Below are 12,690 nucleotides of genomic sequence, written 5' to 3' on the forward strand. Positions count from 1 at the left end.
GAATGCTGATCTGAAGGATTTTGGTGCAGAATAACGGGTTTGAATTACCAAGAGAATGGAGATTTGCCAGTAATTACCAGAATGTTAAATTGCTTTCTGTAGCGATTGAGGAGTCGGTGTAATTCAGCTATCACTGGAGTAATGTGTTTCCAGAGTGTTTGAGAGTAATCTTACAGCTGAATTTTGAATCAGTTGTAAAGTGGCAATTGCTGCTTCGTTCAGGTGATAATATGATGTGAAATGATGTGGATAAATCACTTAGCAATGTTTCTGGCACACAGTGGTTGACATTGGCCACATTTCTGATTTGTAGATAACAGGAATGAGCAAGAGTCCTAATGTGTTGATCGGAGTTCAAAAACAACCCTGAGGTATTTAACTGACTGCTTTGTGTTGATCGTTAGGGATCCAGTGTGGGGAGTCATGCTGCTAGAAATATGATCAGAACCACTAACCCGGACTGTGTTCAGCAGGAAACAAGAAGCCAGTAAGACATTAATGCAGAGAATCCAGATTGTCATGATTTTCAGGACTGAACAAGACAACTGGAAGTTGTAACATAGTGGAAGGCACCAAAAGAAGGAAGCAAAATCAAAAGCAAAAACAAGAGAATCAGATGGAAATAAATGGGCCAGATGGTTGCTTGTAATATTTACATCTGTTACACAAATTTGTCTCTTTCACAAACTTCCAACAATCCACTATCCAGTGTTACAAACTAATATTTAAATGAAACAAATACAGTCTGGGATGAAAAATATATCAGCAAAGTCAAGGCAGTTCTCTTAAGACATACATTTAAAAAAATGGATCAAAAGGCCTGTACATAAAACGGACTAAAAAGGAATCATTGCAATTGATTATAATGCAGATATGGAAATGTGAAGCGTCTGCTTTATTCATTTGTTTAGATAAATGTCTCACTTTGTTTGAATCTAAATCAGTTTTATTGCCAAGTAGGTTTTTTACATATCAGGAATTTGACATGGTGCTCTAGTACATAAGATTGAACACTAGCAATTGGACATTTTTAAACAAGGATTTAAATAAATAAAAATAAACAAACAAACAAAAATCAAACAAACAAATAAATAAGTAAGCAAATGGTGCAAATCAATAGACAGTGTGTGTAGCAAATCCAAGGGATTACATGAACTACAAATTTACAGACATATTTTTGGTGTACAGGAATGTGTTAAATATTTGCCTAAAAATGTGTAAAAGCCCATAGTATATGGTGTAAACAACTTGCTGGTATAGAGGCAGTGAAGATATTTTGTTAGAGTTAGTTTTTTAAAGAAATATATTTTTATCTTGACATTTCTAGGAAATCAAACACAATTTGACTGCTGCTGTAATTACATCAGTCATTGTAGACTGTATACATATTACTTTGACACACACAAAATAGGTCAGATTAGGAAAGAAACTCCTTAATTTGATTATCACTAAAAGAAAGTAGAAAAAATCCACTGCTATAGAAACAATAAAATGTTTTGTTCCGGTTTGTTTTTTTATTTGACTACTGCTGAAACTAGGTGAGCGACTGTAGATAAGTCTGACATAAATAAAAGGTGGGAGAAAGAAAGGAACTCCATACTTTAACCCACCCAGTCATTTTCCAGCTGTGCGCAGCTGTCTGCTCCTGGCAGTCTGAGCTCAGGGCTCCACGTCCCTCCTCCACCGTCACCGCTGACGTCATCCTCCTACTAGTGACTGCTGTTATCAAGATGGCGCTGCGGCCAGGATCTGGGGGAGGCAGCAGGTATTTTAGCCTTTTAAAATTCACTCTGTCGGCAAAAAAAATATTTGTTACTGAACCGTTCGCCTCCGACTGCCGCTCTGCCACACATTTAGCGTCCGGTAGCACCCTAGACGTCGCGGTAGAGTCTGGTTTTGTTGTCGAGGCAGGCTGATGAGATGAGATGGCTGGTTGTCAGGTGTCACGGCTAACGTTAGGTTACTGGGGGAGCTAACGCTAGCTAGCCGCTTCTGCCTCTGTCTGTCCAGGCTCCTAATGGAGCAAAAACAACAACACAGTGCTCACATTTGATCTAATATCACATGTCATGTCTCCTGTAACAGTTACTATGCCTGGTGTTTACGATGTGAAGCAATATAACGCGATATTTATTGAAGAAATGTGCATCACTGTCTTGTAGCATTGGTAGTAAAATAGCTAGCACCTGTGTAGACAGGCCTGTGGATGGCTGATTGTGTGAATATCTGGCCTTATCAGCTTTGGTTTTCTCACTATTATATAACATGCCGTGCATTACGTTGAAGTACTGTTGAATATCTAAAAAGATAAAGCAGACTGGATATGAATTTATGACAAAAAGCTGCTAAATGGGTTCAGATTTCCTCTTCTACCCACACCAGCTACAGAGACTTGGACATGTTTCAGCTCCTCTTCACTCGTCAGATTGCTCTGCCTTATGTTTAATACATAATTCTTTCCTGAGTCACATAATCAGGTCTGTCACACATGCATACTCCAGTAAGTACTTGTAACTGTTTAGGAGATGTTCAGGTATCTTATTAAAGCAGTATAATGATCTGCAGGTCTGCAGAGGAGATGAAAAGACCAACCTCATGATTTTTTCATTAGACGAGCTCGAGCAGCTTGAATAATGAATATGATCCTGGCTACAAGCATCTCGACTAGCCAGGTGATACTGATCCGACAGGTGAAACCTAAGCCCTCAAGACTGTAAATGAGTGTGGGCAGTCGGAAAAAAAGCATTGGCGGTACTACTTTGTGCCCTTAATAAGACTTCACCTTTATTCACTGGTAGACGTTTGCACTATTGTAAACTAATTAGCTGTTTGGATTGTGAAGTTTGCATTAATTTCATAAAATACATTTGATATTTTAGCACAAAGGTTTTCTAGAAACTTATGGCTTGTAACAGACTATGCTGTGCTTTCACTTTGGATCTGATCACAGTAAAATATGTGTACACCTTTACATCTGTTCATTGTCTCATAGCAGTCCTATTCATAAAAGTGTTGGACAGTTTCAGTACAGTGTGTGTGTGTGGCTGTCCAACATGATAACTCAGCAATAATAAAGTAAGCTGCACCTGTGCACCAGAGTGCAAAGCCAGGAGGTGGAGCAGTAGTGCAGCACACACAACCTACTTGAAAGTCACAGCAACCTTTGCAGGTGTTTTATCTCTTAGAGAAATTGTATGAGTACACTGAATTCATTTCGGTGACTGTATTTCTGCATGGAGATGTGATAGGGATGCATGAAATCAATCCTATTAGGTGATGACGGCCTCATGTGGCTTCTTTGTCCTCAACAGGCAATGTGATGACAACTTTGGCCAGACTTTTGACCTCATGAGTATCAGATGATGTCCTGTTGTAATAACCATACTTGCCAAGAGTGCATTATTAAAAGAGTGCAGTGTGTTTTTTTACAAGTTAAGATTATAAGTACAAATATAATCTGCTTTGTCAACCTTTGTGGAGACTTGTGGACACAGTTAATACATTTAATACAAACTGTGACAGCCTCAGTGTTCTTTATGTCTGGTCTCATGTTCAGCAATGAATATGTTTGTCTTTGCCTTACCAGTATTTGCTGGCAAAACTGGGGTGTTTTGTATCACTGGCTGTGGTTTTCTTTTACAGTAGATGCCCAAATTCCTAAATAGGTAAAAGCAACTCCATGTTAGTTGTGTGGTAACCCTAAGTTAATATTGTATTTATTAAATATGAACCTTACAGTTGTTGTTGTTGTTGTGATCGACTGATCAGCTAAGTTGCTCATTAGGTGCGAAAATAGTAATGACAGCTTTTCCCTACATGAAATCTTCATTTTTTTTCCCAGACCAGTAATCAGATATTCAGCTTTAAGTTAATTAAAACAGAGAAAAAAAGAAATACTTACATACTTGATTTAAATAATGGTATTTAAGAAGCTGACATCAGACAATGTGTGGCATATTTTGCTTGATAAATGCCTCAAACAAGAAATAAGTAATGACTACGGTTATCCACTGTGTCGCGAATCAGTTGTAAACTTGTCAGTTAATCACCTAATCGTTTCAGCTCTAAATGTGATGCCCTATTAAACACCGCTGCAGACAAACAGCGGATTCACTGACAGTATTTCCTCTTAGTGTCAGTGGTGACAGCGCTGACTGAAACCCTGCCTTCTGTCTCCCAGCGGTTCAAAACAGTTTGACGATAGCTGCTGGGTGATTACAGGCTTTTTACAAGGCACTGGCCTGCCTGGTGTCCGCAGCTGCTATTGCTGCTTATCTCCAGTGTTAATCTGCTCGGCCATGACCTGTTATTTGCTGCAGGATGGTGGGCAGCACTGCCGTGGCGCTCCTATAAAAGCCCTTTAAGCTGCAAATCTTGCAGAGAGCAGATGTGGGAATCAGAACCCCCCCCCCTCCAAGTCAAGCATCATCACTGACGCTACCGATCGTATTATAGCAGCGCTCTGTGAGCATAACCTTGACTTCTTCCTTCTAGGTTAAATGATTTCAGATTATGACGTGCCAGGACAATTTCATCAATATTTCCCTCTATTCCTTTCCAGGCATCTTATATTAGAAATCTTTATCTATTCGCCACCAGCAGTGCACGTAAGTTATCATCAATATGATGTACACGTGCCACATTTTGTTAAATGTCTAGTTTTTATCAGCAAACCCAAGGCATGAAATGAAAGAAAGGCAAATGACAATGAAGGACACTGAAGTACTGCATTAAAGCCTTACTTTGTGGTAAAGTTTCTGGACTCCCTTTTGAAGTGTTGCCCCTCTTCTTACTGTATTTAACCCTGCACTGGTTTGTTTTTGGCCATTTGGGGGCAGTGGAAGCAACCTATAAACACAAATGTTGAAGTTTGTGTCTACGTGATGAAATGTACGTTCACTCTTTTAGTTTAGTTTTCTCTCAACCAGCTCCTGAGGGAATGATGTGGCTCTTCAGCTGCTAAAAGCTCCACTTTGTTCCCCATTTAGTTGCTGATATTGTGTCAAATATAACGTACTATGTGGACTTGCTGCTTTTTAGTTTTGTACTTTGTCAGACAGCAAGAGCAAATGGAGATGTTGGAAACTGTATGAGCTTTTTTCTCTTTTTGTGACATTTGTTCACTGAACAATTATGTGATGCTGAATAGCTGTCATTTGCAGTCATCGTATGTTCAACAGAGGCCAAACGTTGTCTTTTTATTGTCTCAGGGACTTGATCATTGTATTAGCAAATGCCTGAACTGTCTGACATGGAGCTTGCTGAATCCCTTCTGTTTGCACACTCAACTTGGTACTAAAGTCATCATAATGTCACTCACCTGTTGCATTCGTAATGATCGAATTCATCCGGGAGTCATTTGGAGCAGAGGCCCGACTGGCTCTGCCTTCTGTTTGTCTCTGTATCATCACTTCCAGCCTGAAGAACCGAGTTGTAATAACTTATTTGACAAATAGCTGAAGGCCTGTGTGGGTTGGCTCTGGCGAGGGAGAGACTTGGCCGACTTGCAGAGACTTTCTCTGATTATTTCTTAAAGGCCTGTTTCTCAGCATAGACCCAGTGACGGAGTCCAAGTTGCCTGCGGGAACTGAACTGCAGCATGCCCGTCTACAATGTTTTCTCGCCCTCCTGTTTATCTGGTGCGAATGTTGCTGCTGTTTATTTGTTAATTTCTGAGGATCAGTCTCCAAAATTTCACCTTCAGCCTGGTTTTGGAATAAACCTCAACTGCTGTGAGTTTGTAGAACAAAGCTTGGCTTGTTTGTTGATCTCAGCGACAACAAACTTATATTGAATCAGTTTTTGCTTTCGCTTGACAGCTTACAGTAAAACCGTCTATTACCATAATGTTTGAAATACACAAATTACAGCAGTGAGATTAAGACACAATGTATTCAGACTCAGCTACTCCAGAACTGAATAGCAATTTTTAAGTGGTTGTAAAGGCGTAATTATGAATAGCAAACAAGACTTTTATTTTTAATTCAGCCACGTCATCTCAGATTAATGTGCTTAATACAAAATGTAATAAAATATGACTGAAGAACCATTTGAAGTTGAATAAGCTGGGCTGATTTTGTACAAAGGGAGCCTCTAAAAATCATTTGTAGGCAGACAAACACAGATGTAATTTTCACTTTTCCACCTCATGCATTTGTGTTTTACTGATGGATGTTAAAAGCCTTGCTTTTAGAGGCATTACAGCTAAATAACAACAAGAACAACAATCATCTGCCACTATTTGATGTGCAGTAGCTTTGGAAAAGGCAAAATTATTACGCCAGTGATGGCTCCATTGATGTGTGCTGCAGCCAGACATGATGGTATTTCTCGACTGTATTTCACACCATGAGTTTCTTTGCTCCAGCCTTAGTTTGAATCTCATTATCTGCGGTTTTCTTCTTTTCTCTTTTAGTTTTATGTATCCTGTCGGAGGGGGTTTGGGACCGCCACAAGGTGAGTCACACTGCACTCAATCTTACCAGTTTATTCTTCAAAACAGCTTCTTTTAAATATATTTAATTGGGTTTCATTTCAAAAGATGACAAAGAAATGCATTTTTTTCTAACTGTGAATGTGATCTGTGACATAGAATATTGCTTTTTGAAGCATTCTGTCAGTATATTGAGAATAAAAAAACATTTTCTTTGAGAAATGTCTGAACGTCTGAAAAACCTTTTGCTTTAAATGAAACTACATTTTGAAAAAAAGGGTTTCCTATTAACAAGTTTTGATTCATATCACAACGTGCACTTCAACTAGAGAGGATATGTAGATGTCTGTGTTCCCGCTTTGCTTCTAGTTAGTCTTTCCTCCTAATAGTTGTTCCTTGCCGTTTTAGATCACCACAAGCCATTGGGCATATGAGATAGCAGTGAGGCTTCAACACACTGAAACAGCTCATACCTTTGTTACTCGTGCTCAGCACCGTGCACTGCAGGCCTCGGATGTACCATCATTTAGCTGTGCATGCTCGTCACATTAAAGCAGTTGACTTTGCAGTAACATTCCTGATAAACCATCCATGCACCACTGGGACAGGCGTCTCTTAGGGGTCATTACATGCTCCCGTTAGCAGTGTCATTTTAGTCAGACAAATTAGAATGTGAGCAGCCTCCTAAACAAGCCATTTATTCAGCCCAGTTGAGCCCTAACATGGTGAATCATCTGGAGGCTCCAGTAGGAGCTGACTGCTCAGCTCTGGTTGTCAGCTTACACAGCATCTGTGAAAATAAACACACACTTTTCCAATTTTTCCCTCACTCCTCTTTGCTCCAAGCTGTCATAGTAGTCACCAGAAAAACAGATTTGGTTGTTGCTGAGCCTGTGTCTTTTTGCAGCTGTCCAGGAAATTGATTTGCAATACTGAATCATGTCCAGACTCTGGAGGCTTTTTCCCCCTGAAATTCTAGACTTGTATTAACTTTTCCTCAGTGACTTACTGTTATGCTTCAAACAATAATTGTATACACTATTCTTTGGCTTGTCTACTGCATATCATACCGGTGTTGGTGTGTGTTTCTGCAGGCATGGTACCCATGCAGCAACAGCAGCAGCAGCAACAGCAGGGCTTCCCTATGGTTCCAGTCATGCAGCCCAACATGCAGGGCATGATGGGAATGAACTTTGGAGGACAGATGCCCCCTGGTGCCATTCCTATGCAGGTGAACTTGTTTATCTGTATTGACTTCGATGCTGTGCTTGATTCCACATTTGCATGTGTCTTGTGAAGTGAAATTAATAGTTCCCTCAGGGGGTTTTGTCATCTGCATTTGTAGTGTTTTTAACAAACTTGCTAATGTGTCTTCCGCTGATGAATACATAATACTGAAACACTGCTCTATTGATTTAACCGATTTCAGTCATGTGGAAACCTGGGTTTAGAGTTCCTCTTTACCCTTTTTGCTTCCACGTTAATCTCTTCACAAACAGTTTTAAACATTAGCACATTACCGGGAATTTATTGCAGCTTGGTGATTTTTAACTTCAATCCATTAATGTCATTCTGCTTTCCTTCGGTGATGGCATTTAATATCAAGCAACAGGAGTGTGACAGACGGAATGTTAATGAGATTTCTGAGCTTCTTGTCTTTCTATGTTTTTTTTTGGGCGGGTTTTTAGGGCGGCATGGCGATTGGCATGCAGACCCCTGGGATGCAGTTCTTGGGTCAGCCACAGTTCATGGGTATGAGACCTGCTGGACCCCAGTACACTGCTGACATGCAGAAACAAATGGCTGAGGAGCACCAGTAAGACATCTTTACACTAATGCCGTAGTTTGTATTTGTGTTTGCTTGTGTGGGTTGTTTGTGAAAGCAGGAATGCTCATATCTGCATATGTCTGGACTAAAAACATCACAATTATAGAACCAAAAAGACTGTGTTTTATCCACACTGACATCGTGTGTCTAGAGACGGCAGTATTGGCTGACTGACCCGCTGCTTTGGTCCAAACTGAAATATCTCAGCAGTTATTGGATGGGTTGACATTGGTCCAATCAGGGAGGCATCTGATCATACCCAGATTCATTCTGCAGCATAACAAGCCCAAACCCAAAATTTAAGCGACAAGAATAAATAGATAATTTAGTCTCTACCGAAAAGTTTGCCTGATTCTCGTACCTGAAAACACTGAGATGGTGTAAATCCACATGAGAACGGTAACAGATTCTCCAGGATGCTTGAACAAGTATCTTGACTGCACACAGATGTAGCTAGAACCACTGGTGCTGTTTTGAAAGTGTGGTCACACTAAAGATGGATTTGATGTAGAGCTTTCGTGTTTCCCATGTGAAGTTTTTTGAGAAACAAAAACAATTAACGCCATGTTGTTTTTTTAATCCCCAGGTCCGCAGTATTTAGTGTTAATTGGTAAATAGGAACATGCTAACATGCTTATTTAAGGTGGTAAACATGACCTCAACATTTAGCTCCAAGCATTGCTGTGCCTCAGTGCAGCTAATACTGCTTCAAGTCTTGTTAAAAACATTGAATCACTTTGAGCTCCAGGACTGTTGCTCTCCTCTTGCTGTTGACTTGAGAACTTTATCGCACTCTTCTCATCCTTGGATTTCACAGTTTCTCCTTCTCTCTTTTAAGACTTTTTTGTTAGCCTTCTAATTCTTCCTGTTCAGTGCATATATATATAACAAATGGCCAAGAAATAGTTGAAAAAAACCTGCATATCGGATTCTAGTCATGATGTATATGAGTGACATGAAATGGTTTAACCCTTCCACACGGTTACAGGTCAAAGTTGATCTGTTTTGACATTTGACAGCAGTAAAAGTACACTAACAATCATTCTTTTAGCCTGAAATGTGATGACTTTTCCTAAAGTGCCCCAAAATACCCAGGATGAAAATATTCTAAAATTTTAGACTTTTGTACAAATGCTCCAAATTTTTGTACACTGAGGCTGTTTTGGGTCAAAATTCAACCGTATCCACTGAGATGGATTTTCGATCTACCAGTGTGGGTCAAATCAAGGAAAATGTTGGTTTTAGGGAATCTTGAAACTGTGAAACTGTACAGGCCATGTTTTATGTGTGTTTTTTATATACATTTATTTATGTGACATAGGTTATTTAGACATTCTAAATAGATGTGTAGTTTAAAATTTGGTATAGACAATTACTATGAGGGAATTCTTGATGAGAATTCTTCACAGTATGGTTCAGGTCCAAATTGATCTGAACCATATTGTGAAGGCATAAAATATGAACAGTATGTAAGGGTTAAGTTATGAAATGTAACCAAATTACATGAGATAACCTGCAGAATGTCCTTTTTAGAGTCTGATGAAAGGAGATCATATATGAAATTCATGTGTGCATTAAATAGTCTGCACCCTTCCCTGTTCGTCATGTTAAAAAGTAATTCTTGCAGTCTATTCTCTCTTGCTCCCAACCTAGAGAGAATAGAGAAAGAATATTATGTATTATATTGGCTCTCCATGTAATAATCTGTACTCCTCTTGCCCTTTAGAAAACGCCTGGAGCAGCAGCAGAAGATGCTGGAGGAGGACAGAAAAAGAAGACAATTTGAGGAGCAGAAACAGAAACTGAGGCTGCTCAGCAGTGTCAAACCCAAGGTGAGTCTCTCTCTCCTCATCCTGTTTATTTTACTGTTTTTCCAGCATGCCCACCGCTCATCCTTGTTACCCTCTGGGCTCGTGATGCTCTATTCTATTGCTCTGCACTCAGACGGGGGAGAAGAGCCGCGACGACGCCTTGGAGGCAATCAAAGGCAACCTGGACGGCTTCAGCAGAGATGCAAAGATGCACCCGACTCCATCATCACAGTCCAAGAAGCCAGGTAGTTTTACGTTGAAGCTTTTAGCTGTGATCCCTGCCATTTTCCCTGTTGTGCTTCTCCACAGCAGATACGCATCCGTCTGAGAATACTAACTGGATTAGAGGCAGGTCAGCGTGATGACTGTTCAGCTGGCAGCCAGACGAGCCAAAATTGGAATTTTCTGTCCAAGAGTATAATATGAAACACAGATTGTATCACAGTTCTTTTATCACATTGTTTTTCCTGTTTACCTCCATCTGTCAATCATTATCACTTTTTAGTCGTGTCTTTTGTTTTATGAGTGTTCAATACATTATCTCTTTGTGACCCTCAGCTGTCACTTTAACTTTATGCTGTCTTTCTTTTACTTGATTTACTCCTGTGTGTTTCAGAAAGTTGTAGGCATGCATTTAACAAACACACACTGACCTGTGACACAGCAGGCAGTGGTTCCCAACCTTTTAGGTTTATTGGTCTTTATTTTGAAGCAGTAATACCGCTTTAGATGGTTTTGAAAAATTACAGCAAAGACTGATTTTGACCTTCAGACCTTTTAAATTGTTTAGTTTGGATAATTTTATAACTTCTGTGTCTTTCCTGTCTCATCTCAAGACACCTCAGATTTATTATTTTATCCAGCTTGGGAACCTCTGCCTGCGAGTCATTATTATGGCACAGACGTTTGTACAAACGTTGCAGTTTTGAAAATTGATAAACAGTATTACAGTTAAACAGCATTTTAGTCAATCTGAATATTAAACACTGTTTGTCAGGGTTTTACCTAAATTTGCAGCTCTATAATTTCTGGTCTCGCACAAAATAGTCGTTATCTCACTCTTGCAATGTGCAGCCCCTAATTCATTCTCCATTGTAGTGTGTGTCATGTGTTGTGCCATCATCATTATTTCTTCATTTTTGCAGACTCATCGCCATCACACCCGTCTGTCACCACTCACTCCCTCCCCCAAGCTTTGTCCGAGGATAATGATGAGTTTAGTGACTTTCAGGGGCCTGTAGACGGCCCCGCCTCCTTCCCTCCACCCTCCTCCTCCTCCTCCTCCTCCACCACTACCACTTCTTCCACCTTCGGCCTCTCCTCTCAGGCCCACGCCCAGCCTTCGTCTTCTGCCCCCAAGACAGGTTTCTCTGAGGACGATGATGAGTTTAGTGACTTTGTTCAAGGGCCTCTAAATGCTTTCCCTTCCTCCAGCTTCCACCTGTCCTCTCAAGCACAAGTCCAACCGTCACCCCCTCCCTCACATTCCCTCCCCGAGTCCCTCCCTGCCTCTGTGTCCATTCCCACTGCCACCCAACACTCTGCTGTCAACACCAGCTCCCAATCTACATTTCAAGGTAACTCTTCTCTTGCTTTGTTGACACCTCCCCTCCCATCCTCATTATTTATACTCAACTATTTCTATTTAGTCTGGAGGAGCTATTTTTTTCACTTATAGTGCTGCCTTTTTTTTTTTTTTTTGCTGATCCTGAGTGTTTTTACTGTTACCTCCGGATGCTGGGTTGGCCTGCGTTACAGTGTGAGAGCATGTAGCCAGCACAGCATATGGCCTCATTATATAAAGCTGTAAAGCTACCACACACTACAAACTAGACAAAAATGGATGCACAGCAAATAACCCAACTTGCTTAAAATAGAGAATACTTCACAGTAGGTTTTGCTCATGCAGTAGCTGAATTCCACCGTGGTAATGAACCCATTTATGGCTTGTGCACTGATAGAGAACTGTCACTGTCATGTGTCATTTGCCGTGTTATCTCTGGGATGAGCAGCTGCTCTGTGACAGCTCTCGGTCTCTAGACTGAGTGACAAGACAGAGAGATCACCTTCTGTCCAGAGAAATGCAACAGCTAGCCCTCCGTCCACTGTCATCCCCAATCCTCTGAGACATTTGTGACCTAGTTGTTTAGCATCTGGAATAAGCAGATTAGATGGCTGATGGATGAATTGCCTCTGATAGATGAGAGACCTGAGCAATTATAGTGACAGTTTTTTGTTTTTTATTTCTGATACTGTAGAATAAAAAAACAAACAGGTTGCATAAGAAATTTGCCATGCTTAAGTTGGTCTATGTGCAGGACAATCAGAGGACATCACACATAGTGCAGACAGTACATACCGTGTAACTTTAAACGCAAATATAAACAGCAGACTGAATACAAACACAGTAATGGAGAAATTTTCTAAGGCTGTTGCAAATTTTGTAAGTTTAGTAAAATATTTACTGAGACTACAAATGTGATTTTCATAAAATAACCCCAAGCTCCTTAAGTTAGAACTAAGAAAGTTCGATTAAAGAAGGGCATATATCAGCACCACAAGAGGAAGGCTCTAGGTGAGGAAATATTACGTAAATTGCCTGGTGTTGTCAGTTCAGC

General features: G+C 40.3%; 1 protein-coding gene across 6 annotated transcripts in view; it reads left to right on the top strand.

The window, feature by feature from the left end:
* The first annotated feature begins 1,711 nt into the window (after nt 1–1,711).
* Nucleotides 1,712–12,690, top strand: part of synrg (synergin, gamma) — a 41,108-nt gene continuing 30,129 nt past the window's right edge. For 4 of the 6 annotated variants that reach the window (XM_008289070.1, XM_008289073.1, XM_008289074.1 and 1 more), the window contains exons 1-7: nt 1,712–1,765; nt 6,416–6,456; nt 7,528–7,664; nt 8,122–8,249; nt 9,988–10,093; nt 10,206–10,317; nt 11,218–11,649. In XM_008289070.1, coding sequence (XP_008287292.1) covers nt 1,731–1,765; nt 6,416–6,456; nt 7,528–7,664; nt 8,122–8,249; nt 9,988–10,093; nt 10,206–10,317; nt 11,218–11,649 — 991 coding nt within the window. In that variant the 5' untranslated portion in view covers nt 1,712–1,730. The remainder of the gene's footprint in view (nt 1,766–6,415; nt 6,457–7,527; nt 7,665–8,121; nt 8,250–9,987; nt 10,094–10,205; nt 10,318–11,217; nt 11,650–12,690) is intronic. The other 2 variants (XM_008289076.1, XM_008289075.1) reach the window with 1 other exon arrangement.

Source organism: Stegastes partitus, unplaced genomic scaffold (genome assembly GCF_000690725.1).
Source record: "Stegastes partitus isolate 25-593 unplaced genomic scaffold, Stegastes_partitus-1.0.2 Scaffold591, whole genome shotgun sequence".
NCBI classification, from domain to species: Eukaryota; Metazoa; Chordata; class Actinopteri; family Pomacentridae; genus Stegastes; species Stegastes partitus.